Below are 23801 nucleotides of genomic sequence, written 5' to 3'. Positions count from 1 at the left end.
CCCCCCCTCTCTAGGGATTAATCGCCCGCACAGAAGGCAATTAACCTACACTCCCCCCTAAGTTATAGCGTCTCTATACACCTTATATAAAGAGTTATTAGGGGTTACACGTGTGTCTAAAACAATCTTACACAGAGAGGTAGATTTAGATCTTCTGCATAATAGGATAAATATAGACTCTCCTTTACTATAATAATAAGCTTTGTACGCAGTGTACATCCTCTCTAACATGCGTAAGCTGCTAAGAGGAAGGTACACACTATAAAAGCAGAATAACTTTAAAGAATAGACAATACACAATTTTAATAACTTTTTTTATATAATTAGGTAAGAACTTCTTCTTGCTCTAGCTAAGCATAGGCACTATTCTAAAAGTAAGTTAAATTATACGCAAGCTAAAAAGCTAGAGGATATTATAAATAAAAAAAGCACTAAAAGTTAGCTCTAAAAAAAGAAGTAAAAAAGTAAAAAAAAAAAAAAAAAAAAAAAGTAAAATTAACATATAAATAAGTAAGTAACTTTATAAAAGTAAAAAGTTGCTAGTGTTTGTACATAAGTACAGCTATGTCTGTACACGCGTATAGCTAAATTAGGTTACCTAAAACATTAGCTATCTAGCCTATGCGTTAGGGGCTATGTGTACTTAAGAGCCCTCTTTCTTTGTACAAAGAGAGAGGGCAGTAGTTAATAACAAGATAATCTTTGCCTGCTCACCTCTTAGTACGCCCCTTGGGCGTACGTTTGTTCGATCGAACCTAGGTCAACCGACACGCTGTGCTAGTGTACGCTGCTGTCTTATATAAAATTAAAAGTTTTAAAGCTTTAAAAAAGGTCTTTATTATTAAAAGTAGCTTAAAAAGTTATAAAAGCTTTTTAGTGTTTATGTAACGCTAATACTATGTTTATAAAGTTATAAAGCTTACTTATAACTTTATGCTAATAGTATAGTTTAAATTAATTCTAAGGAGCAGCTTAGGCTAGCGCTGCTTTAAAAGTGTTTATTCTTTTCCTATATATAACTGCCTTAACTACTAGCTAGATTGTATAACTAGCGCAGCGTATATAGTGCTTAGAGGTAAGGGGCCTTTTAAGATGTTATGTAAGGGCAGAGATAGTTTTATTATTATTATTTAACACATTATTAGCTACTAAATAATATAATTTTAATATAATTTTAAAGTTATTAATAACCTTAATAATTTTTTTAGCTTAGTTTATCTTTATATAGTTACTATATAGGTTGTAAAAGCTAATAAGTATATTACAGTGCTAGTAGTTAACATTTATATTAGTATAAGTAAGCATGTTATTGTTAATTTTTATTATGCTAAGGCGCTAAAATAATAAGCTAAGGTATATATACTAATAAAGTGCAACACTACACCTAGAAAGAAGAGGTAGTTTAGAAAAGTCTATATATTAACACTTAACATAATTTTACTTTAGGCTATTTTTAGTATTATTTAAATCTCTACTCTCTAGCGTAGGCAGGCCTTATTTATGTAGAAAGAAAATGTAGTATTTAAAACTAAAAAAGCTGCAAGAAGATTAGCTTAGTTTTAAGTAAAAATGCTTTAAAGTTCTGCTAATAATGCTGTGTTAAAGAAAATATTATAAAAAATAACTTAATTAATAACTACTACTTATAACACTTCCTCTTACTATATGCTATAAAAGATAATATATAATAAGCTAGTAACTTTATAAGTAGCTTTAAATAGACTTACTAAGATCTTTAGTGTGTTAAGTAAAAGACCTTTTTTAAAAATGTTAATCTTATGTTCTTTTCTAAGGTAGCTTATAATATAAGTGTAACTATTAACTTTTTTTTACCTTTTTATAAACGCCTCTAGCGTGGCACCTCTTATAGAGCTATAGCTTTACTTTAGAGCTGTCTTCCTTATTATTATACACTAAATCTGCTCTATGCTGCTAAATCTAGAAGAGCTGCTAGTTCCTACAGAGCTAGCTTTTATGCTTTACATAATACTTAACTTTTTTAGGCCTTAGCTTCTTATTTGCTAGCTAGAGGTTATCTTACTTTATAGTAAAAGCTACTTTATTATTAAAACTAGTGTTAGCTAAGTACTTCTTTAAATAAGCATTAGACAGTGTACTACTTTAAAATAAAACTAAAGAGAAAAATAATAAGGCTTTTAACCTAGTAAGGTAATAAGAACTAGCATAATAAAATATGTTAGTTTGCTAGAAAAAGCTAGCTCTAAAGAATCCTTAGGATAAAGCAGTACGCCTGCTGCGCTAGAGGAATTAGAATATTTAGCTTATAGTAGGTAGAACAATAGATGTAGATAAATTAATAATAATTTATAAGCTAAAAAGCTAACTATTTACATAAAATAGTACACCTTACTTTTAGCCTTTACTACAAGCGCTAATGTTCTATAAACTTTAGAGTTTTTACTTAATTATTACTTTAAGAATGTAACTTTAAACACGCTTTTAACATAATCCTACATGTGTCTAATTAGGTCCTATTTTAGTAAGAAAAGTTGCCTTTTTAAGACGTACTACAGTCTGTAATGGGCGCTCCTCTAGTCATACGTTACAACTCATATCTCTCCTACGTTTCAACGGCTCACGTGACTGTTACGGGTCGTATACTACGACTCGTAGTACGTACGGTTGGGAACCCTGTACAAGGACGAGGACGGCTTGAAGGTGAAAACTCCAGCAGTTACGGCGTAACTTCTTGTGAGAAGTACAGCTGTAGGAGGATTGTAAGCCGTTACAGTTACGCTACGTAAGAGACTATCAATTCACCTGTAACGTACGTACGTACTAACAAACTGAGAAGTTACGGACTAAAAAAAGCTCAATCGTAACGTATTACGTACTGTTGGAAGCGCTGGCTGACGGTCTGGATGATGGCTTGTGCTTTTAGATAGTCCTCAATATATATCCGAAGACCAGTGTTGCCATGCAAGAACTCATCGATGAGCATCTTCATCGTCAATGCCGAGTCTCGTGTCCACATGTAGAAGTCTGATAATTATCAACTTTCCGTCACGAGTTGTAAGATGACAGGAGCCGAGCACAAGAAGGGAACTGACAATTTGGATTCTCTGTAGAAGTGGATGCAACGATGATGCCTGGGTAGGCTCCAGGTGCCTCGGTTCCATTCGGTCTAATGTTATTGAGCACACCTTGGAGGGCAATCATATTCCTTTTTCTATCTTCAGTTAGGCTGTCCTGACGATGAGCCAATCTTCCTGTCGTAGCTCCATATATTGAACATGCTGCGAAGACAGCAATGAAAGGCCTTGATATCATAATAAATACGCCGTAGTGAGATCACTGGATTGGCAGAGAGGTGAACAGAAGATCAAAGAGCCTCACTAGCCATAGTTTGGGTCACCCTTGAGCCTTTAAGTATTCTGACGATATACATGTATCGTCTCACACCTTCCAAGATCCAAGAAAGGCCTCCCCACACCCGAAGAGGGTCTCTGAAGTAGCATAACCGTTTTTTTTGGGTCACGAGGGGGCTGTAATACTCCGCCAGGACCCATTGGGATTTGGCCTCTGCCCTACACCAGGCTTGCCGCGTCGCCGACGGTGCCATTTGACGCGGCCTGTGATGATGTAGACGACTGATGTTGTTGATGGAAGGTGCTAAGGAGGATCATCCCTTGCAGTATCTTAAGTGTGGAGTGACCTCGGTAAGATGTCGCGGTGGAGGAGTGTAACAAGGCATAGTTGAGTGGAGCCAAGGAGAAATTGATTTTGGCCCAGACCATGTGATGAATTACTAGAGTTATTATAGCTTGGTGCCCCCGGATTTTGATATTACCCCTGCTACTCATCGCGCACGTCAATTCTTGGTTTCAGGTCAGCCAGAACAAGAAGGCACAAAAGCAACCTCATGGTGCAGTGCTTATTAGTGCCTATCGCAGTAGGCATCAAACGGTCCTGCGTCGCTCTATGGTCTTTCCCCATCCATCCATCCTAAAGTGAAAGGAGCAGCAGCGAGAAGTGGGGTAGTGGAGTTGATGCCGTGTCAAATTTATAGGTTTGCTCTTCGTCCCATGTGATAGCTCGCTAAGCTCGGACGAGATTAGTGCCCCAAATCTTTCGATATTACCCCTGGCCATCGACATTCACCACGTGCGGTTGCCAAGCAGCGGCGCCACCTCGTTAAAAACTCCCCGCAGTGTCCCCCTGCAAGCCACCATCCTTCGTTCCTCTTTTTTTTTTTTACTCAACTCGGCCGTTCCCAGCAACGCAACGATCCTACTCCTCCGAGTATTCTCCCGAGCCGTTTGAGCTCCCTCGAACGGGAAGTTGCACGTTCTGCTCAATAATTGCGAAGCCGTTTCGAATCGAACATGCAGCAGTAAAGGTGTGGGATTCGAACTACCAATAGAACAAAAGTATCGGTTCCCTAAACTGACATTCTTCCGCCGTTTTAACTAATGTGACATCAATAGTATATTTACTCGCCGACCAGTTTCACGTAAACCTCACTTCTCCGTCAAGTTCAATTTCCACCAAACAGGATACATGATCCTTCAGATCTTTCGGAAATTTCCTTCAGCGGTCGTCTGCTCCTCACCATTCACTCCAACATTCCAAATCACTATCTCCTCCCCGTTCCAACTCGTTATCTTCACAGTCACTTTATCAGCTCCAAACCCGCCATGATCTTCTTTCTCGAAGAAATTGTACGGCCGTCGCGTTGTTCCTTCCCACGTATTCCCCCAGTCCGTACTCACATCCAGACTTCTCACGCTCACATTTTCATTTAAAACCTGCATCGAGAACCAATACTTTGATCCGCCTTCCTTTGCACGGAGGACGATCGGCGATGAGATCTCGCAAGACACCCAATCCCAACTAACCTGTATTTCACCTGTGTTTGGATCGGCAAGGGCCTTAAAAGCGTCTGGGAAGAGATCGAGATGGTTTGGCCCACAGCCTGGGCACTGATCTACCACCATGGCGGTGATGCTGTTGCCCCAGGGGCCGGTAATGCGGACGCAGGACCCACAAGCTGAAGCTCCGTTCCAGTTCGAATCGGACATAGCGGTCAGGTGCAGGTTTGAGGGCGGGTTATAGGTGCTGAAGCTACACATGCCGCCATGCAGATTGCCGCCATACCAGGTTGCCTTGCCTGAATAACTTTGTGGACCTATATATGTTAATATGTCAGTGAAGCTGATCACCAGTTGAGAGTGAGAGTTTATACCTACCTGCAAGAGCTAGAAGAGGAAGAGCTAGGATGAAGAATTGGGTCGACATATTAAATCTTATTGGGATACTTGGGGAAGAGAAGTGGCTGGGTTGAGGAAGGTAAAGAAGGTTGAGGTCTACCTTCTTATATCTAGACTTTGCGCTGGCGTGGGCGTGCTACTGTTGTGGGGGGTTACATTCGGTCAAGTACTCGGTACCGCGACCTCCCTCAATAAACTGCATTTATGTGCCACCGGTGGCCCTCACAGGGAAAAATCAGCTATAGTTGGATGGAACTCAGGTCCTGTTTAAGTGTCATTGGGTCTGCTATTCGCTGTATGGAACTCACCGAGAGGGTTCAAACAATTCTAGTCGTGGTTTGTTTGACGAAAGACCGATATCCTGGGAGAGCTCGAATGACAATGTCGGGCATTACCATTCTAGTCAGTCGCACAGCCTAGAGGATAGCCCGATCAAACCGCATGGAGTATGCGAATAGAGAACCGAAAGGCAAAAGAATCAAGGCTAGAGTCCATTACTAACTTCACCTGGCTACCAGGCAATGGACCATTTCATTCGAGTAAGCTAAATACAAGAAGACAGTAACCATCGCACCTTGAACGTGAGCACTTTTCCTTTATGTCCACACCAGACTCTCCTAGTACCTCTCGTATTTGAGGCGACACGCTTATCGGGTGGTGTAGCCACCGTCGATGATGAGATCGGAACCCTAAGGATTCGTCAGTTTCGGATGCCACGTCAGTGACCGATTGAACTCACAGTAGTGTAGGAAGAAGCATCAGAGGCGAAATAGACGTAGGCACCCTTGAGCTCCTTGGCCTTAGCGTCACGGCCCATGGGAATCATGGAGTGCCAGAGTTCCTGAATGTCCTTGGGAACGAAGTCGGAGAGACCAGTGTCAATGTATCCAGGTGAGATGGAGTTGACACGAGCAAAGTCTCTCCATTCATTAGCAAGCGAGCGGGCGAGGTGGATGCAGCCAGCCTTGGCGACGTTGTATGAGGTCTGCTCCTGGGGGTAGTTGGCAATGTGGCCAGACATGGAAGCGGTGATGATGAGGGATCCGGTCTTGCGCTCGCGGAAGTGGAGACCAACAGCACGGGCGCAGTTGTAGGTACCGGTCAAATCGGTCTCGACGACCTCGTTCCATTGCTCAACGGTAGCGTCGAGAATGCCGTTGTCGGCAGTTTTACCCGCGTTGGCAATGAAGACGTCAATCTTGCCAAAGTCCGCGATGACATCGTTGACGAGCTTCTCGACATTGGCGTAGTCGCCAACACTGCACTTGTAGGGCTTGACTTTGACGCCGTACTTCTCGCTGAGCTCTTTGGCATTCTTCTCCGCACCGGCCGAGCGCGAGTTGTAGGTGATAGCGAGATCTGCTCCGAACTCAGCGCAGCCACGAGCGGCCTCGATACCGATACCGGTTGGGCCGGAGGCACCAGTGACGACAACGACCTTTCCCTTAAGGCTAAAGAGGTCCTTAAGCTCCTCGGCTTGCGGGATGGGGGTAGGCATGCTGATGAATTGACGAGTGACGTGGTGAGAGAGAACTATTCTAAGGTGAAGATGGACAGAGGAATTTGTGACTGAGAAAGATGGAAGACAAATAGATGGGCGAAGGAGGGGTAGAAGTAGTTCACGAAAAGGTTGAGAAGGCACCTTGCTTTTGGCTAGCTGGGGGTTGAGGACCCGGTGACGTGGGTGCTCTTCCTTATGCGATTTCACGTCATAAGGGCCGTCTCAGATGCCTCCATGGTCTTGATTCGCCCTAATTGGAGAATGGTGGGCTAAGGGATGGGTTTGCCTGCGCCACTAAACTCGATAAGGGGTGGTGTGTGGGTTGATGAGGTGAATGCATGTTTCTTTGCCCCGCCTGCCACGGAGCTCTCTCGTATCGATAAGCGTCTTCTCTAGTGCACAGACGCCTACCGAACCCGAGCGCCCCTGCACGTGTGCGACATCCCACTCCTCCACGCGTGAATTTCTCTCTCCACCAAGAAAACATCGCGGCTCCGTCTCCAGCATCCAATTTCTCTCCAACTTTGATCACAAGGAGCGCGAAGTTTTTGCGCTGCCCAAAGCTTCGGAATTTCAATGTTCTCTGTCCTTTTTCACCGGAACCGCCACGCCCAAGCCATGGATTAATTGTGCATTCTGCGGCCTGCACAGTCAGCGATTGCGATCATGACAGAACTCACACCATCACCTCTTCGCTCGTGTACAGAATGGATATGCACTCATTTTGCCACTTCCCCTCTTTAGGGTGCAATGTTTGTGCCACATATAACCCCACTGTCCCTCTAACATTCCCTCTAGAAGCAGCCTATATGGACTTTGACTAACGCTTGACAAAGATTGTACATAACATTGTGTCCTTGAGAGGCTAAGACTCTGCCATTGATCCTGCCTCGTTTGAGAAAGTAATAGGTGTCAAGTTAATATCGAGCACGCAAAACATTTACTCAATCCTCACCATCTCCGGTACCTCAGTTTTCCACTTGAGATTGGGCATGAGGCACGTTATCGTTATCGTTATCGTTATCGCCTATTTTGAAGAAATCGCATCCACGGCTCTCTGTCGCAGAAGTGGACAACATGAACCGTAAGCTCCGCAGTGTTCGGTTGGCCAACTGAGCCATTGACGCCTTCTTGTCAACTCTCAGTGAATGCTGGTGGCTGTAAGGGCTCGGGTCTAGAGCCATCCAGCGTCAAAAGATAACTCGTAAAAGATACTAAGTTTCGCGAGTATACCGAGTCTGCTTCACTCGGGGTAGAGGAATGCGAATCGAGAGGAGGAAGGAGAGGAGGAAATGCAAATTCATCGAACTGTGATGACAAACGATCATCATCCAGGCACGCCTTTAAGCCTCAACACGCTCAACCAATTGATGCATGCTTTTCCCGTTTCTGACGTTCTATGCCGTCAATCGGAAATAATATCCTCGGAGGCGAGGCTGCAGGACCAGCCGCACGGCCTTATGGCCTTCGTGCAACACCGAGCTCAACATTTCTCGACAAAGCAATATGCTCAGCGAGTACCGCTTTTTTTTTGACATTCTCCGGCATCGAGTTCTCCTCCAATGCCCAGCTCGCGGACAGAAACGTGAAGGCCAAGCCAATATAATCACTAGTCCCAATTAAATTAAGCTTGTTCCAGGGTCCAGGGCGCTGATTCGTTCATGCGAGACACCTCAGCTGTGAAGATCGCACTATCATCACCTTTCTTCGACCTACACCTCCCTACAGCCAAACACATAGGGCTGAAATCCCGAACACCTCTCATTGTCGTTTGTTCTTGTCCTATTACTCAATCGAAATCCACAAATCATTGCAGGATTGCCCAAAATGGTGCTCCACGGCCTCCTCCCAAAACCGCTCCCCGCAGACGAAGTCACAGTGGGCCAGCTACTTGTACACCCCCTGCACCCCGAGAAAGACGGCTTCTATTCCGAGCAAGCACATGCCGAGATCGACGACCTCAATGACTACCATATTCAGCTCCGGTACAAAGACCTTTTTTCCGTTGACGCGGAGGGTCGCTTCATGACCAACTACGGCGCGAAATTCGACCTGGGGAGGATATACAGACAGCCGAATTTGTTGAGGGTCAGCGCTGAGCAGATGATTCAGCGTACTAGCATGCAGCCGGCACGGGCTTTCGAGGCGGTTTGCGAGGACCCAGAGGCCAGGGCATGGATACTGAATCTGCCAGGAGACAACAAGGAGTTCTACATCGTCGTGGGCGTGACGGAGCTCAAGAACGCCGTGTTTAGACGAGCAAAGTTGCAAGATGCCGGGGCCTCAAACCGGTTGAATGAGTTGCCCATCGAGAAGGGCGCCAAGGTCCCCCGAGCTGTCCGTCGTGACTCGACGCTGGGACTGGGGACTGAAGCTCATGTCTCAGCTGTATTCGGAATGGACGTTCGACGAGTCTCGGCACGTATCACCCGCCCGGAGGAGCCCCATACTCTTTCTGACCTAGGATTTCGGTGGTATTATCATGATATTCCCGGAAGTGAGCACAAGGAGCAACTGATGATTGGATTGGGCGGGGCGCTAAAGGCTAATGAGCTTCGTCTGATGCTCGACCTGAGCGAGGAAGATGTCCAGGCCAATCTAGATACCATCAGCCAGCTCAGCCTGGACGCTCTCAGCGCCGCTGCGAGTCCGATGCTGAGGCCAAGCTCTCCGGCTCTGAGAGGACGATCACCGTCTCCACACCCGACCCTACGAGTTTGAGTCCATTCAGTGGCTGGGCTTTTTCACCATTGGTGTTGTTCGTGGGAGATTGACATGGGAAATCTTGGAGGACTGTGTGCATCATTGGCATCAATAGACCCTTGGAGCTTTTCTATCTGCTACGACTCTTTCACGGCCTGCTTTTTATCTTATTCAGATTACAAAACCATTCTATACCCCTCTCTCCCCTCTTGATTTATTCAGGTATCATTGCTATAATTCATGTGGAGAATGGAATCTGTTATCATTGTCAATATCAACATATTTTAAAGCCTCCTCTGTATCCCGCGAGGCGCACAAAACACTCAAGGCCTAAAAATCCAGGATAATGTGCCAACATTCAAGGGCCGCGCTCGCTAAATGCATGAGAGGTTCCAACAAGAAGTGGTATACAACAACAAAATACTCAGTCGCTCGCTCATCCCCCAACCCTTTCCACTCTCAATCTATATACCATCTCAATTCCAACATCAAGCATTCAGCGGCTTCCGGCCATATACGAATACCCTGCAAACCCGTCAGCAAACTCCCCTCAAACCGCATCCCATCCCATCTCGTCCCAGTACAACACTTACACAGTCTCATAAAGATACAACCTCCTCGCCCCCATAGCAGGCAACAACTCTGCCACAAACGCCCTCACCCTTTCCTCGCTCCAGCCCAAAAACTTCGTAAACAGTTTCATACAAATCGGCTCCACGGCATGCGTCAAATCCTCATAAAAATACACCCCCAATTTCTTCATCTTGTCTCCCTTTGCCCACGGCCCACACGGCCAATTATACCGCTTCTCGACAATGTCAACGAAGCCGAGGTCCGCCATCCAGCGGGAATAGTGCTGCACGTTGTCCCACAAACGGCCGGAGATGCGGGATGCCTGCTCGCAGTATTCTAGCCATTTGCGCACGGGGTTTTCAGGCCCAGGTTGAGGATCAAGGAAGCGGAACGGGAAGAAACCATCCTGGAGCTCTAGGTACCCTCCGGGTTCGAGACTGTCGTACGCCTTTCGAATCATTTCTCGAGGGTCGGTGAAACAGCTCATCAGCGCCCGACCATGGATGTAGTCAAACTGCTGCGAGAAATTCCACTCATCTTCCGCGTCGGCGATTTCAAAAGAGCAGTTTAGGGGCACGTAGGAAGGTTGGATGGGGGAGAGATCGGTGCCGAGAACCTGCGCGGATGGGAATTGTTCTGCGAAGTCCATGGCCCAAATGCCGGTGCCAGTGGCGATATCGAGGACAGAACGGGGGGAGGTGAGCGGCGCGGTTGAAAGGCGACCGTCGACAGTCTGGAGGAAGAGCATGTGTTGTAGGTCGAGACGGTCACGCTCTTTCTTGGGGGTGTTAGTACTGTAGGGGATGGGAACAGGGTTGAAGGAGTTTGTCCAGCTATAGTCTAGTGGGATTTGAGAAGGTAGGTAAGAGAATCCCATCTTAGCTCTACGCTTACACTCCACTATTGGGAGGTTGATTGAGGATGAAGGCACGTGACTGACGTACCTCATCATTCGGCATGATATATTCTAGAACCCTCTAATTAGCAACCCTTAATTTCTCTAAGCAAACTAAATAAACGAAATCGACATACTGCCGGCTTTAAACCCATGATAAGTCCTTCCAAACTCCTCCACTAGCGCATAAACCTCACTTCTCGCACTCGTCGTACTCGACCTACAAGTCCCGGCAACCAACAATCAGCATCAGCATCACCATCCCTAAAGTTTAAACCCCTAGAAAATCATTTGGCAGGTATTGTCTGCATGTAGTGTAGGGTCTGGAATAGAGGGAGGTATAACACTTACGCATAACTCACGCCACCAATCGCAGAATCCGTATCGCCACTGTCCTATATTAAACAGTCAGCATCTCTCTGTGGGTGCCGCATTGTGTTCTGCTCTGCCGGGCAAGGGTTCAGGGCTCATGGGACGGGAGGGACCCGGGGCTATGGCGCACGACTCACATCGCTTTCTGGAATCAGGGCGTCAGCGTCCCCTTCGAAGGCAACGTAATTGGATGTTGTGTGCGGGTCTGTTTTCTCCGCCATTGTGGAACGATACTTTAGAGATGGGATTATGAGCAGAGGGATTGCGAGGGAATTAAGTGTTCAGGTGATGGGGATTTGCCCCTCCATTGCAATGGGTGGGTTGATGGGATGGGATAAGTGGATCGTCTGTGCGCAAGCCACAGAGCGTGGGTATCTAAATGGGACATGGAAACTTGCTGGGTAGCTCTCTTCAACTTGTCTTGCTTTCTAAAAGTCCACATAGTGTGACTGATAGCTCGCACGTTTCCTTGAGACTTCGGGTTTTATGACTGACCTACGAGAATGATTTAACCTCCGTTAAAAAGGCTTCGCTAGTGGCCAGTCCATTCCGGTCGGCCGCTCTCTTCGACAATTCCCGACCTCCTAGTCCAAAGTCGCAAATATTCATATATTCTATGCTACGTTCACAGAAAAAAGGATGCGCCTCGCGATGACAGTTAAACCATAACAGTACCCTGACGGAGACCGGGACAAACGAAAGATCTGATGATTAGAATAAATACGCCAAAGACCATCCGAGGTCAAAATGCTAAATATTGAATAGACCTCTATGTGTTTCGTCTCCAACCATCTTATAGTCACATACCCCTTGTCAAACACGTTCCACCGTCCTCAAACCACTTAAAGCACCAACGACATTCCAAACATAACACTCCCAGCAATCATGCCCACGAACTGAAACGGGATGTGCACACCAAAGCTTGCTGCACTTTCACCACCCGTGTTGTTGGCAGCCTGACCATCAGGAGTGCGAGTTGGAATTCCAGATCCGGGAGTAGCAGTAGACATGCTGGCTTCGCCAGCAAAGTGGCTTCCGTCACCCTCAAGCCCAGGTCCATCGCCAGCACCCTTGTTCATAAACTGTTTAGCATTTTCTGGAATCGTGGGCAAGAGAGAGGACTCCACCTCCCATTCGTCATCTGGAGGCGGGCATTGCGACGGTGAGCCATTTTCGTTGAAGCCACCAGTACCGGACGGGTTCTTGGTCTTCTTGTAAGCTTCGGCAAGGCGCTCAAAGTCCTCATTAGGCTCGATGTTGCCATTGGGGGTGACTTCGACAAGACCATAACCATTGGGCTCGACAGTGTACTCGTATACCAAGCCTCCGGAGTATACGCCGGTCATATTATTCGAGTACAAGGCAGCAATCTCACCCCACTCACGTGTGTTGGTGATGCAGCCGAACTCGGATAGGAAGAGAGGGATGCTGTAGTCCTTGTACGTTTCTACTTTTTTGTCCCAGCCCGATTGGGTGAATGAAGATGGGTCACACCAGGAGTAGTCGTTGAAGGCGAAGAAGTCAGCACGCTCGTCTTCGGTGCCGCAGTTGAAGAACAGCGCTTGTTGCTTGATGTTCTCGGCGACATCGGCAGCAGAGTACCCCACGGGGATTTGGCGAGATGCATGGTTCGAAATGTATTGCTTCATATCGCGGGTCACGGCCTTGATGTAGGTAGCCGCAACAGTATTGTTCTTTGCATTGATGACCTCATTACCAGAGAAGAACAGGAGCAGGTTGTTGTATCCAGCAAAAGCGTCGACGGTTGCAAAGACAGATTGTAGGTAGACATCGTTGTAGGAACGGTGGAGTGTCTGTTCGGTCTCACGGTTCAGAGAGTACTTCGGGGTGTTGGCATCTAGTGCTAAGTATATCCCGGCGTCGTCAAGCAACTTCATTCCCTCGTCATGGTCCTGTGAGTTATCGATTGTGTATACCCGAATGGTGTTGATTCCAAGCTTCTTGAAATTCTCAATATCGCGCTTCAAGCTCTTAATGTCAAGGAGAGGATCAGCAGCATCCGCAGCACCACCTTTAAAAATTAGTATAAGGTTAAAGAGGGAGTACAATGTGCTGCATACCGGGCTGATAGGCAACACCTCGAATATAAAATCGTTCCTCGCCTGCAAAGAAGGCATTTCCTCTTACCGTCACGGGTGTAAGGTTCCCTGATTTTCGCGGAACGACCATAGCGAATGCTGGAGCTACATAAGCTCCTAAAACGAAAAGCGCGGCAAAGGATTTCATGGCGAGGATCCCGAAAGTAAAAGATATTAAAATAAAGAAGTAAAAAATGGAAGATATGTTTCAACGAGTGACTGGTAAAGATAGAGCGAAAGGTTCAAACAGCGACATTGAGCATAGAAAGCAGGATCAGAGCCTCCTGGTATATGAGAGAGTTGCACTCCCGAGTCTAAATTTCTTAGTTTCGCACTGCCCCCTTAAGTGGAGCAGGCAAGAAATGCCAATTCTCTCACATGTCTGGTGTTATCATGTTGCCAAGAAGATGTGCGTTGGCGTCTCTCAGCGAAGCGGAGCGGAAGTGAGAAGCCAAGCCGCCAAGCGCGCATAGGGGAATTGTGAAGGGCGGTTGGGGATTCCTCTCAGGCTTGGAAAGGGGCAGACTTCCAACTATTGGAGAATTCAGGAATCGGTCATGGAAGCTTTGACTACTCCTTCTGCTTTCCGGCGTCGACACAGCCTCGTTGTGTAGGTCGCTGGATTAGCACATATATCTTTCGGGACCGAGCGGAGATTCCAATGAGGCGTGGTGGTAGAGTCGAACACAACAGAAATCTGATCCCTGAAGGGAATGTTAGATTAGATGTTTAACCTTTCAGTGTCGCTTTTTGAGGCGCTGATGAACCAAGTCATGATCGGAACTAATAGTGACGTATACTTTCAGTACTAATGCACTTCATATTACCGAACAGCACTACTTGGGAGGTGCATACCCGAAATAGGGGAGGTATTTGTACTCCTTGTGGTTGCTCTCGCCGCTCACTACAGGCGCAGAGATTGGAGATGGCTGATATTTGGCTGGAGACACGACCGCTGCACTTACTAGAACATGCCACTCCTTCCCAAAATAAGGACTGAAATAGCATCTTTCGGGCTGAACACTAATGAGATGTCTGCTGAAAACTACTGCAATGTTGGGCCAGAGGAACATGGAAGCAAAAATAGACAAAATAATCGAAGGTCCGGTCTCACAAAAGTTCGGCGCTATCTCCCCCGATTTGAACAATGCCACTCAGTGTGCCCTTTTACTGTGTGCCACTTTGACCAGCATCATTGTCTCCAGATGGGGGCTCATTCCATCAAGCAATACGAACAATACTCGATTGTTGACCTCAGACACTGCTTAACTTGCTTTAAGTTTTCTGTCTCCAATTCTCCTATCCGACACTTCGGCCCCTCCTTTGGACGCTCTAGAAACGCCTCGATCATCATCCAAGGTTGAACAGCATTCTATGGGACGCGTCGGTCATTACGTCCCAAAGAAACAGCAAATAACTGCTCTAGCCAATGATTCGTTCACAATCACCTCAACGATGCCACAAAGGCCACGTGGGCATGGTTTTTAATATAGGCTCACCGTGTCTAAGTCAGATTTCTCTATCCTCAGCTCTTGATATACCCCTATCACTTAATCTCCAGATATTGAAGCACGGCATCTCGTAGCCAAGATGCTTCGGCTGCTCCTTGTCGGCTTCTCCCTCCTCACTACTACTTACGCGTCTACGTCTCCCGTGCAGGTCCCAATGATGACCTCCAACTTAGAGAAGCAGAAACAAACGCCTCATTTGCCCATTACCACCGGTCGCAATAACCACTACTACATCCCTTCCCCTGAGAACTCCTCGCACCCCATCCTCCTCAAACTCAACACCCTCTCAACCCTCTCCCAGCCACATTGTCCAAGACTGGCAGCTATGCGCATATCCCAGTCCCCCTTTACTCCTGGTTCCCTAACCTTCGCCGCACTACCATCTCCTTCCGACCTCACGTCCGTATTCTGGTTCCAGACGCAGAGGGCAGGGGTGTCTCTCCCCATATCCAGTCTTTCCATCAGCAGCAACGGAAAAGTATTTGAGAAGGCTAAGCTTAGAGCGTATACCGCACGAATCGATCCCTCAACACCCTATATCACGGTCCCCAGGTCAATACACGAAACCCTAGTTTCCGCTACTCGAGCCTACAAAGTATACCATTCAGACAAAAAAATGTATGAATACGTTGTTGACTGTGACGTTCGACCAAAGTGCCCGGTCATCGTGATTGACTTTGGCGGAGATGAAATACAGGTTGGAGCCTACAGGTACGCATTGCAGGCCCCCGACGGTAGTGAGAAGTGCGTTTTGTTGGTGCGGAGCGAAGATGGTGAAGCTGGAAATGGAAGAAGAGGAAGGGAAGTTGTTCTTGGGGGTGCGTTTCTAGTAGGTCGGCTTGTGGTTCTCGATTTTGAATATGGATATACTGGGATTGCGCAGTGGTAATTCAGGAGTATCGAAAGTACTGCATGCGATCCTCAAAGAAAAGCATTCTAGTTGCGAGAAGCGCAGCAAAGGAAATGTGGTCCGTGTCTGCGTGTTACTTCTTAATCCCCACGACAACAAGATTCCTTGGGCTCTGGCTATACTCAAAAACCGGTTCGACCCACGCTTCTTCCACTTCCTTTTGCTCTTTAAGCCATAGCAATCGATCTGTAATAATCACCGCTTCAACCACCCCAGCACTAAAAGCCATCAAACTCCACATCACACTCAACTCCTTTCTCTTTTCCTTGTACTTCTGTTCGTACCCTTTAATATCGTCGTCCGTCAAGCCCTCCATCTTTTCCGCAATAAACTCTGGATCAATCTCACAGAATGAATTAGGAGTCGTAAGTTTTTCAATGGCGGCCCGCACATAAGAGACGAAATCACTGTAAGCAAATTTGCGCAGTGTGCCGATAGTGAGGGGTGTAGTAGACCCGTTAGAGCTAAGGCCTGGTCCTCGGCCATTGGGAGGTGTCCAGGTTACCTTGCTGGTGTGTCCAGAGGCGGAGACGGTGCCGCCAACAATGTCTTCCGGATCCACGGGTGCGGAAACGACACCTCGGTCGAGGAAAATACGTTGAAGGAGCGCACGATAGAAGTGCCGAGTGAAGAAGAGTTCGCTATCGGTAGGGCCCCAATTTTGTGGTGCTTGCACAGCCATCATCCGTGCTGTGATGTTAAGACGGATTCCTTTGGAGCTCTCAGGTGAGGTGTCGACACCGTCCGCGTAGAACATTGGAGTGCGCGGTAACGGGTAGGTTGCTAATCGCTCTGACATTGGAAACCCGTGGGGATCAAAAGCATTGGCTGTAGAAAAAAGACGAGGATGGTTTGGTCTTAAGGTCGGAAGCTTGTACGTTGGAGGACCAAGTCGCTCAGTCACAAGATTATAACAGCACCCCACCATCGCCACGGCAGATATGGAAGGGTTTAGAAGAAGCGACCGCAAACCGTGATGAACAAGATTGCCGCAGGAATGGAGAGAAATCACCATAAGGTTTGGTTCAGCAAGTTTTAGCATGGTGTTGAGATTAGAAGCCTCTTCAACGTCGTTAGATATTGCTTTTACGCTGTTGTCCTCAATCTGGGAGCTATCGAGAATCTGTGAAATAACGGCTCCGAGATCACCATCTCTGATACGGTGTTCGACGTACTGGACACTTCCATGGCCGTCGGTGTAGACTTGGAGCGTAGTTGTGGCTGTCCTGATTTGGCTGGCTTCGGAATTTTCCAGAGTTTGGTCATCTTTCGTTGGTCTATTCTCTGGCGTGACGATTTCTAAACTAGGTTTGGGGAGTGGTAATCCTGTCGGCTTTGGCCCTGGAAATGGCTTACATCCAATTGACTCACAGGGGACGTTTTTCAGACCCAGGTGAACAGCCTCCCCTGCTGACGTCTGTTTGCGGCCATCTAAGTTGCATAAATTGCCCCCTGATTCGAGTCTCTGATGATCAGGTATTGGGGATGGCCCAGATTCGTTCGGCTCCGATTTTGCAGCTTTCTTCTGCTTCTTCAGTCTTGCGCGGTACTCTTTCTTATTCCTCATCACCAATGGTTTTGGAACCAGCTTTGCGAGAACGTCCATATTCTTTGCGCCTTCAATGTTGTGTGATTTGCTTTCCACGGCAATAACATGTTTCGAGTAAGGCGGCGCTGCAAGAGCTCGCCCCAGATAATTTTGCCCAGAGCCGAAATCAATCAGATGTGTGATCTCTTTGTTCCTAGCTGCTGCTACTTCTGAAGTCAGTTGGTCAACATAGCGAGCAAAGTTGTCGACTTCGTGGACTTTCTTGACCTTCATACCAACGGCAATGTGACGAGCTATTTTGCTCTGGCTGGACGAGGGAAGAAAGGACCTTCCCAAGAGGTGCTTGCGCACGTCCTTCAGATATTGCAGTAGATCGTCTGGAGGAGTCACGCCTCCGCGCCATGTTGAATGGTAGCTTTGCTCCTTACCAGCGTCAAACTGGCTTAGATCCTCTCTCATTAATAGGTCCAGGATATCCATTATATCCCGTGCTTTGAACCATGTTCTCCATGACTTAGGGAGTATGGCGGCATAGAGATCCGGCGTTCTCGTGTAGAAATCCAGGATGTGAACCCCTCCACAAAGAGTCTGTAAGAGCCATGACGATGTCGTGAATTCTAGAAGTGAGTTCACATATTCATCAACGCTACCGAATTCAGCTGGAAAAGGAAGAGGGGATTCCGGACCCATGGAGCCCAGATTACCATATATCGATGAGTGCAGTTGACCTGGTTCCCGAAATCGGTAAATCCAATGGCTGGTCAGATATGCGGTGTTTTGATGGAGGTGACCAAAATTTCCATTTAGACTCCAGGTAAATTTGGGAGGTCTGTGCGAGTCACGTGCAGGCTTCGGCATAATCGTGGTTGAACATCTACCAAACTCCGTGACCCGCAACCCTTTTACCCAGCGGCTGCCCCATCATCTTTAATTTCAGGGCGGCTCCGTGTCATCTCGCCCAAAATGATGTCCACATCGAACGATGACGACCCCTTCTTGCAAGTTCAAGCGTGAGAGAGCTCCCCTTCCGGTATCCGGGCGCCTAGCACTGACAAATGTCCCCAGAGACGTTCTCTCTGCGCTCAACACCACCCGGCCCCTGTTTGCGTCGTACCTGCGAATCCGGTCCTCGGCCTCGTCTGCCAGTTCTCCCGAGCTTCGAGAAGCCCGCAGCGAGCTCGAACAGACGCTCCAAGAGCTCAGCCAGGATCTCGAAGATCTCATCGAGAGCGTCAAGGCTGTCGAGCATGACCCGTACCGCTTCGGCCTTGAGATCGACGAAGTAGAGCGTAGAAGGCGACTAGTCAAGGAAGTCGGAGATGAAGTTCAAAACATGCGGAAGGAGCTCCTGCAGACGGTCTACGATGCCCAGAACAAGGGGAAGGCTGCTATGAACGGAGACATGTTGCCCGACCCAGATTCCTTCGACGACCAGGATGAATATGCAGCTTTCGAGCAGGAGCGGCAAGTCGAGTTGATGCACGAGCAAGATGAGGCTCTGGATGGTGTCTTCAAAACCGTGGGAAACCTGCGACAGCAAGCTGATGATATGGGCCGCGAACTAGAAGAGCAAGGGGAACTCCTCGATGATGTCGACAACGTGGCCGATAGGGTTGGCGGAAAGCTCCAGACTGGCCTCAAGAAGGTTGGTTGGGTCATCAAGAAGAACGAAGGTAATTGCACCCGTGGCATCAGTTGCGTGGATATACTAATGTGTAGCTCCAATAGATCGGTGGTCGAGCTGCTGTATTGGGGTACTCATATTTGTTCTGATATTACTACTGGTCCTTCTCCTCATCCTCTAAGCAGTCTGCCACCACTAAGTGATGGCGAAAGACCAATTTGAAAGAGCGACGTCCAGATTGAACCCGAAATTCCAAAGACATTTCGGGATGTCCATCCCCAGATCCGCTCGCACATCAACGATGACGAGGCCCAGAATGCCCATTCTCACGCATTACAACAACCGTTAATGTCCTTCCATTTCAGGGATCTTTCCTCTGGAGACCAATAGGTATCTCTCAGCAGACCCGGAAGAAAATGGATGAAGTTAGGCTCATCTGTGCGCATCGCTTCAGACCCCGTTCCAGTCTCGGAATAATGGTGGTACTGGTGATGCCACAGGGAGAGCCGCTGACACTACCGAGGCTTGGCTCGCCCTGTCGGGATTATTGGTTGTCGAGGGGATATGACAATGCGGCAATGCAGGTACCCCTGGGTAACTTTATTTGCACGTGTTGCAGATGGAACGATAGTCGAGGCATAACCAACACTCAATTTCTCTCGATCGCAGCCTTATGACAAAGTACCAGAGTGCTATTTCTGCGACCGCTAAGTTCATCAATACTCTTTCTTCATTAATAATGCGCGTGTATCACATAGAATTCGGATCCCTCTAGCTTTATCAACATGTTTCCTTTGGTGCTATGCAATAGCGGCCCCCAGTTCTCGAGGGAGGCTTCACGTCCACACATTCCTCGCTCCCACTTTTTACGCAACATTCCTTACTTTCCCACATTTTGCTACGACCACGTTCTCGGGATGCATCTAATACATCCAGTACCGTTAAATCGCTAAACAATTGTTACCACCGTTCCTGAGACGTGGCTGGTCGGAGGTGGGTGTTCAGGCTCAATTCGGACCATCGTTCCATCTTTACTCTCCTAGCTTCGGAAGCTACCTACGTCCGTCGCTCTCTCTCAATTGCAGCTCTATTCCAAAGTCTTGAAGGTCTTTGGTGGTCTATTCATCTTCGCGATGAGCCCTGCCTTCGCCTCTTCTTCGACCTCAACTTCCTTCCTCGCCAACACCAGCACTATCCTGCCATCCCCGCAGCTCACCTCTAGGTGACTGTAGGCCTCGACAATTGATGGCTGGGTCCAACGGCAGCAGTGGTGTAGCTAGCCAGCCATCCAAACCTGAAGCTTCCTTCATCATCATCAAGTTCAAGAAGCTTCCACGCCGACAACTGACGCTACTTGCCATTACTATCTGTCTCAACGTGCTGCTCTGGAGTTCACTTTTTACATTCATTACTACAATTTACTTGATCAGCGCGGACCCAGGAGACTCTACAAACATCCCATCGGAGGTTCTCACGCTTGCTTCTGTAAGCACCCTGCACCTTGCTATCACACACCTTGGCTGATCTAAGCTAGTCCCTTGTATCCATAGGCTATATCCTCCTCCACACTATCTTTTCTCTCAAGCAGAGAATATGGAAGCACCAAAGACGTCATCCATCTATCATCAAGAAAACTTCGTATTTTGCCATCCGCCTTGCTGTCACATTATGTATCCTATGGCTCTTGACTTCTGGCTGGAATTTAATCACCGTCGCACGTCGACCTGTCTGCTTGCCTGGTGGTCGTAGCCTTCCGGGCTGGGAAGCTGGGACAGCGTGCGTTGTTGGACGTACAGGCATGGCATTTTCGATGATAGCGCTGTATGTGCAATGAGGTCTTCACTTCATCGCCAACTAACTCAGCTTATAGGGTTGCTTCATGTGCCCTCTTCGGCATGCTCGCTGTCGTGCGGCGTCCCTTTGAAGCACATGTCCTTAAGCATGGATACCGACCACCAAAAAAGCACCAACGTACACCGGCGATGTCACGGAGACCGTCTCCTACACGTAGTGCTTCCTTCATCTCTGACAAATTCCGGAGCCGGGTCTCTGTGTCGACACACAGGAGTACTCCTTCGAATAACTCCAACGTGGATGTTGATACTCTAGATTTGGCCTCTAATTCCCCTCCATCCACGATTCATGCACCCTCGCCAATTCGGGCCATAGGTCTGAGTATCTTCACCTCCCAGGCTCAGCCTCCGCCTCTCCCTCCCGCCTTCATACCTCGACGCTCGAGTTCAATAGAGACTCCACCCATATTCTACCCTTCTGCATCATACAACCATCTACCACCTCCTCCCCGTATGAGCTCACTTATTGCACCATCAGGATTTGTCCCGCTGTCCGTTCCAGCCCAATACTCAGCGTCGGCATGGCGCGCCGTACACCCCAACATGCCTTCTCCTTTAGTGTCTGCGGCAACACGCTCTCATCCGCACCTGCCTCATACACAGCAAGGGCATAATTTCTCCTATCGAAACCGCTATTCTCGATCTTCAGTCTCGCTCACACGTCCTCATCGTCTAAGTTCTGCCACACCATCAGGTAGTGTAGCTTGGAGCTCAAGGAGTGGTTCCACAGGACCTGATGAGGGTCGAGGCAGTCCTGCATCCGGAACTACGAGCACGCATGATAGAGCTACTGCGAACGCGATAGCATATGCAATTCTGAACGGTACTCCAGTTCCTGGAACACGTTCAAAGAAACACCACAGGTCCAACCATGTACGACGCGCTAGCGCGCCGGATGCAACACCGGACGCTCAGTATGGTCGGAAAGCGAAAGGCTGGAAACCGCGACTCCAAGGTCAGGAGGAGACCATCGAAGGTCAACCTTCAAAGATCATCAGGTCTTCGTCTGCAGACCTGCTGAGCAAGTTCAGTCCAGATAGCAGCCCCGATGGCACTGAAGTCAGCATTGGAAAAGAGCTCGAGAGAGAGTTGGATCTAAGGTTAAGTTTTTCAGGGGGTCTGCCCTTCCGCAAAACCAGGTCTGCGAGCCCTCTGCGTCATTCTGACATGCCAACCGGAGCAGCCAATGTTGGCAGGTCAACTACCGTTGTCAGTAGATTGCCTCAAGATCCAGTGATTCTGAAAGCTGGTGAAAACATGACTGCTGGAAAACCAGAAAAGAGGAGGATGACGTTCGACGAACTGAAGAACAAGCCGCTCCCAAAGATCGCGGCTCTGTAATATCCCTGCATATTTCATTTATCTGCCACGACACGATAATGCTACAACGCCTAGCAGGATTTTCTTTTGTTTGAGTAGGTAAACGATCGAATCAGATCAGATCAGGTACTGTCATTTACGCAGGTCATAAATGGCCGCGTCATCGATAAAGCATAACTTCGCTGAAGTATTAGATAGATTCCGACCTATAACAGGTTTCCTTTGTATACTAGGTGGCGGCTGTTTTAGTTTGAAGTGTATGAATAGTTAGAATGTATTACAGTACTTTGCAAAACCTCCTTCACCCTTTCAGCACGCTGTTGTTCTTTCGCCCCCTATCGTGCAAGGGCCTTCTTGCAGTCCTCTCGACCAATCACTGTTCCTCAGCGCTTAACGCTCTAAATTTGGATGCTCCGTTCGACCGCTTTTGCAAATACTACATCAATATATCTCAATACAGGGGAGTTCATTACGCATGACTATTCTACTTCCCTACTCTCTTCAGCCACAATCACTAGCCTAGACATATGTAAGAGCAGCTATTAATTAGGACTTTAGTACGTTATTTCTATCTTCTCAAAGTAGTCTCTGTTAGTCCTAATTGCTAATGAGATACCAAAGAAAAAGGGAAGAAAGAAAGTCAGAGGCCCAGCGCCAGGATAAGAAAAGCTAATCCGAAGAGGTTATCTTCCCCTAGTTTTCTCGAGTTGAGATAGTTGTCAGCCACTGCGACAACGGAAAATCCGAAGTATCATACCCTCTTCTAGGTACGGCAAGGAATGGGTGCGCCTGGCAGTTCTCAGCCGTTTCCCGAGACACTCGTCCATCGATTTCATACTCTTCATAACAGACGCCGCAGAGATCGACATCAATGCAAGCCTTACACACAAATCGTTGCATACCTGCATGGAGCGGCCTGTTGCAGCCATCGCAGACGGTTCCACCCTGTTCTAGATTTGACTCAGCAACACGAAATTGATGCTGGAATGCGATAACTGCGTCGTCCTCCTTCCCAGTCCATATCAACACTCGGCCAAGAAGACTAAGGAAGGACGGCCAAACCGCGTTGAACTTCTCGCAGAGGTTGGAGAGGGAAGTAATCATATCCCTAGCTTGTATTTTATAGTTCAGACTGATTTGTCGCGGAGTCCGCTCTTGTCGCAAAGTCATGAAATGGTGGAGATAGACCTGGTATAGGCCGCTGATAGCACCTATGGGGGGGGTGGACCCTTGGTCCGGAGCTTGTTCGTGTTGCTCTAGCGTCTGATTAAACACCCTTTCAGCATCGTCCCATTTACCTTGGCGAAGGTAAATTTGACCTAAGCTAGAAAGAAGGTCACGACAAATCGTGTCTTCCGGAGAGGGTATGGGGACGTCCTCAGAGCACTCTAGTGCTCTATAGTACATCTGCTCTGCCTTGTCTAGCTTGTCCTGGTGCGCGTAAAGGTCGGCGATAAGCTTTGTGAGGAGAATAGTGGACGCATGACAAGAGCCAAAAGTTTGCTCAAAGTCAGAGATCGTCTGCTGGCATAGCTCGTCTTTGCTTTCCTGGGAAGCTTCCTGCAACAGTTCGGCAAATCGTTCAATGGAGCGTCGCGTGAGATTAGCGCATATAATCTTTGAGTGTTGATGATTATCGCCGAAGAGTGCGATTATCTTC

General features: G+C 47.7%; 11 protein-coding genes across 11 annotated transcripts; 4 read left to right on the top strand and 7 right to left on the bottom strand.

The window, feature by feature from the left end:
- Positions 1-2156: 2156 nt before the first annotated feature.
- Positions 2157-3180, bottom strand: BDR25DRAFT_316495 (uncharacterized protein; the record flags this gene model as incomplete). The annotated part of the gene is made up of 5 exons (XM_033691604.1): positions 2157-2161; positions 2372-2400; positions 2642-2725; positions 2856-3003; positions 3072-3180. The coding sequence occupies 5 exons, from the start codon at positions 3178-3180 to the stop codon at positions 2157-2159; spliced, it is 375 nt and encodes a 124-aa protein (XP_033544717.1).
- Positions 3181-4491: 1311 nt separating this feature from the next.
- BDR25DRAFT_305320 (barwin-like endoglucanase) lies at positions 4492-5432 on the bottom strand. Its single transcript, XM_033690391.1, has one exon. The coding sequence runs from the start codon at positions 5040-5042 to the stop codon at positions 4530-4532; it is 513 nt and encodes a 170-aa protein (XP_033544716.1). The 5' UTR covers positions 5043-5432; the 3' UTR covers positions 4492-4529.
- A 157-nt stretch (positions 5433-5589) lies between these two features.
- On the bottom strand, positions 5590-7054 carry BDR25DRAFT_344629 (mannitol dehydrogenase). The gene is made up of 2 exons (XM_033693957.1): positions 5971-7054; positions 5590-5920 (listed from the first exon to the last, which is right to left on the bottom strand). The coding sequence occupies exons 1-2, from the start codon at positions 6727-6729 to the stop codon at positions 5879-5881; spliced, it is 801 nt and encodes a 266-aa protein (XP_033544715.1). The 5' UTR covers positions 6730-7054; the 3' UTR covers positions 5590-5878.
- Positions 7055-8423: 1369 nt separating this feature from the next.
- BDR25DRAFT_305318 (uncharacterized protein) lies at positions 8424-9712 on the top strand. Its single transcript, XM_033690390.1, has one exon. The coding sequence runs from the start codon at positions 8560-8562 to the stop codon at positions 9451-9453; it is 894 nt and encodes a 297-aa protein (XP_033544714.1). The 5' UTR covers positions 8424-8559; the 3' UTR covers positions 9454-9712.
- Positions 9713-9785: 73 nt separating this feature from the next.
- BDR25DRAFT_305316 (S-adenosyl-L-methionine-dependent methyltransferase) lies at positions 9786-11553 on the bottom strand. Its single transcript, XM_033690389.1, has 6 exons — positions 11413-11553; positions 11255-11298; positions 11041-11123; positions 10953-10975; positions 10029-10786; positions 9786-9960 (listed from the first exon to the last, which is right to left on the bottom strand). Exons 1-6 carry the CDS (start codon positions 11494-11496, stop codon positions 9924-9926), a joined length of 1029 nt encoding a protein of 342 aa, XP_033544713.1. The 5' UTR covers positions 11497-11553; the 3' UTR covers positions 9786-9923.
- A 564-nt stretch (positions 11554-12117) lies between these two features.
- BDR25DRAFT_374147 (1,3-beta-glucanosyltransferase gel1 precursor) lies at positions 12118-13522 on the bottom strand (the record flags this gene model as incomplete). Its single annotated transcript, XM_033697309.1, has 2 exons — positions 12118-13307; positions 13357-13522. 2 exons carry the CDS (start codon positions 13520-13522, stop codon positions 12118-12120), a joined length of 1356 nt encoding a protein of 451 aa, XP_033544712.1.
- Positions 13523-14905: 1383 nt separating this feature from the next.
- On the top strand, positions 14906-15821 carry BDR25DRAFT_60222 (uncharacterized protein). Its single transcript, XM_033698800.1, has one exon. The coding sequence runs from the start codon at positions 14965-14967 to the stop codon at positions 15772-15774; it is 810 nt and encodes a 269-aa protein (XP_033544711.1). The 5' UTR covers positions 14906-14964; the 3' UTR covers positions 15775-15821.
- A 47-nt stretch (positions 15822-15868) lies between these two features.
- On the bottom strand, positions 15869-18036 carry BDR25DRAFT_291289 (uncharacterized protein; the record flags this gene model as incomplete). Its single annotated transcript, XM_033688580.1, has 2 exons — positions 15869-17061; positions 17185-18036. Coding segments are annotated over 2 exons (2045 nt in total), but the record flags the coding sequence as incomplete, so codon positions are not given.
- Positions 18037-18239: 203 nt separating this feature from the next.
- Positions 18240-19267, top strand: BDR25DRAFT_60213 (uncharacterized protein). The gene is made up of 3 exons (XM_033698799.1): positions 18240-18354; positions 18410-19017; positions 19073-19267. The coding sequence occupies exons 1-3, from the start codon at positions 18308-18310 to the stop codon at positions 19147-19149; spliced, it is 732 nt and encodes a 243-aa protein (XP_033544709.1). The 5' UTR covers positions 18240-18307; the 3' UTR covers positions 19150-19267.
- A 946-nt stretch (positions 19268-20213) lies between these two features.
- On the top strand, positions 20214-22162 carry BDR25DRAFT_233152 (uncharacterized protein; the record flags this gene model as incomplete). Its single annotated transcript, XM_033685429.1, has 4 exons — positions 20214-20453; positions 20503-20789; positions 20839-21137; positions 21216-22162. 4 exons carry the CDS (start codon positions 20214-20216, stop codon positions 22160-22162), a joined length of 1773 nt encoding a protein of 590 aa, XP_033544708.1.
- A 619-nt stretch (positions 22163-22781) lies between these two features.
- Positions 22782-23758, bottom strand: BDR25DRAFT_358134 (uncharacterized protein; the record flags this gene model as incomplete). The annotated part of the gene is made up of 2 exons (XM_033695892.1): positions 22782-22842; positions 22875-23758. Coding segments are annotated over 2 exons (945 nt in total), but the record flags the coding sequence as incomplete, so codon positions are not given.
- Between the last annotated feature and the right edge of the window lie 43 nt (positions 23759-23801).

The sequence above is a fragment of the Lindgomyces ingoldianus genome (genome assembly GCF_010093535.1).
Source record: "Lindgomyces ingoldianus strain ATCC 200398 unplaced genomic scaffold BDR25scaffold_27, whole genome shotgun sequence".
NCBI lineage: Eukaryota > Fungi > Ascomycota > Dothideomycetes > Pleosporales > Lindgomycetaceae > Lindgomyces > Lindgomyces ingoldianus.
Note: the sequence above shows the minus strand (reverse complement) of the source record. Positions and strands in the feature narration are given on the sequence as shown.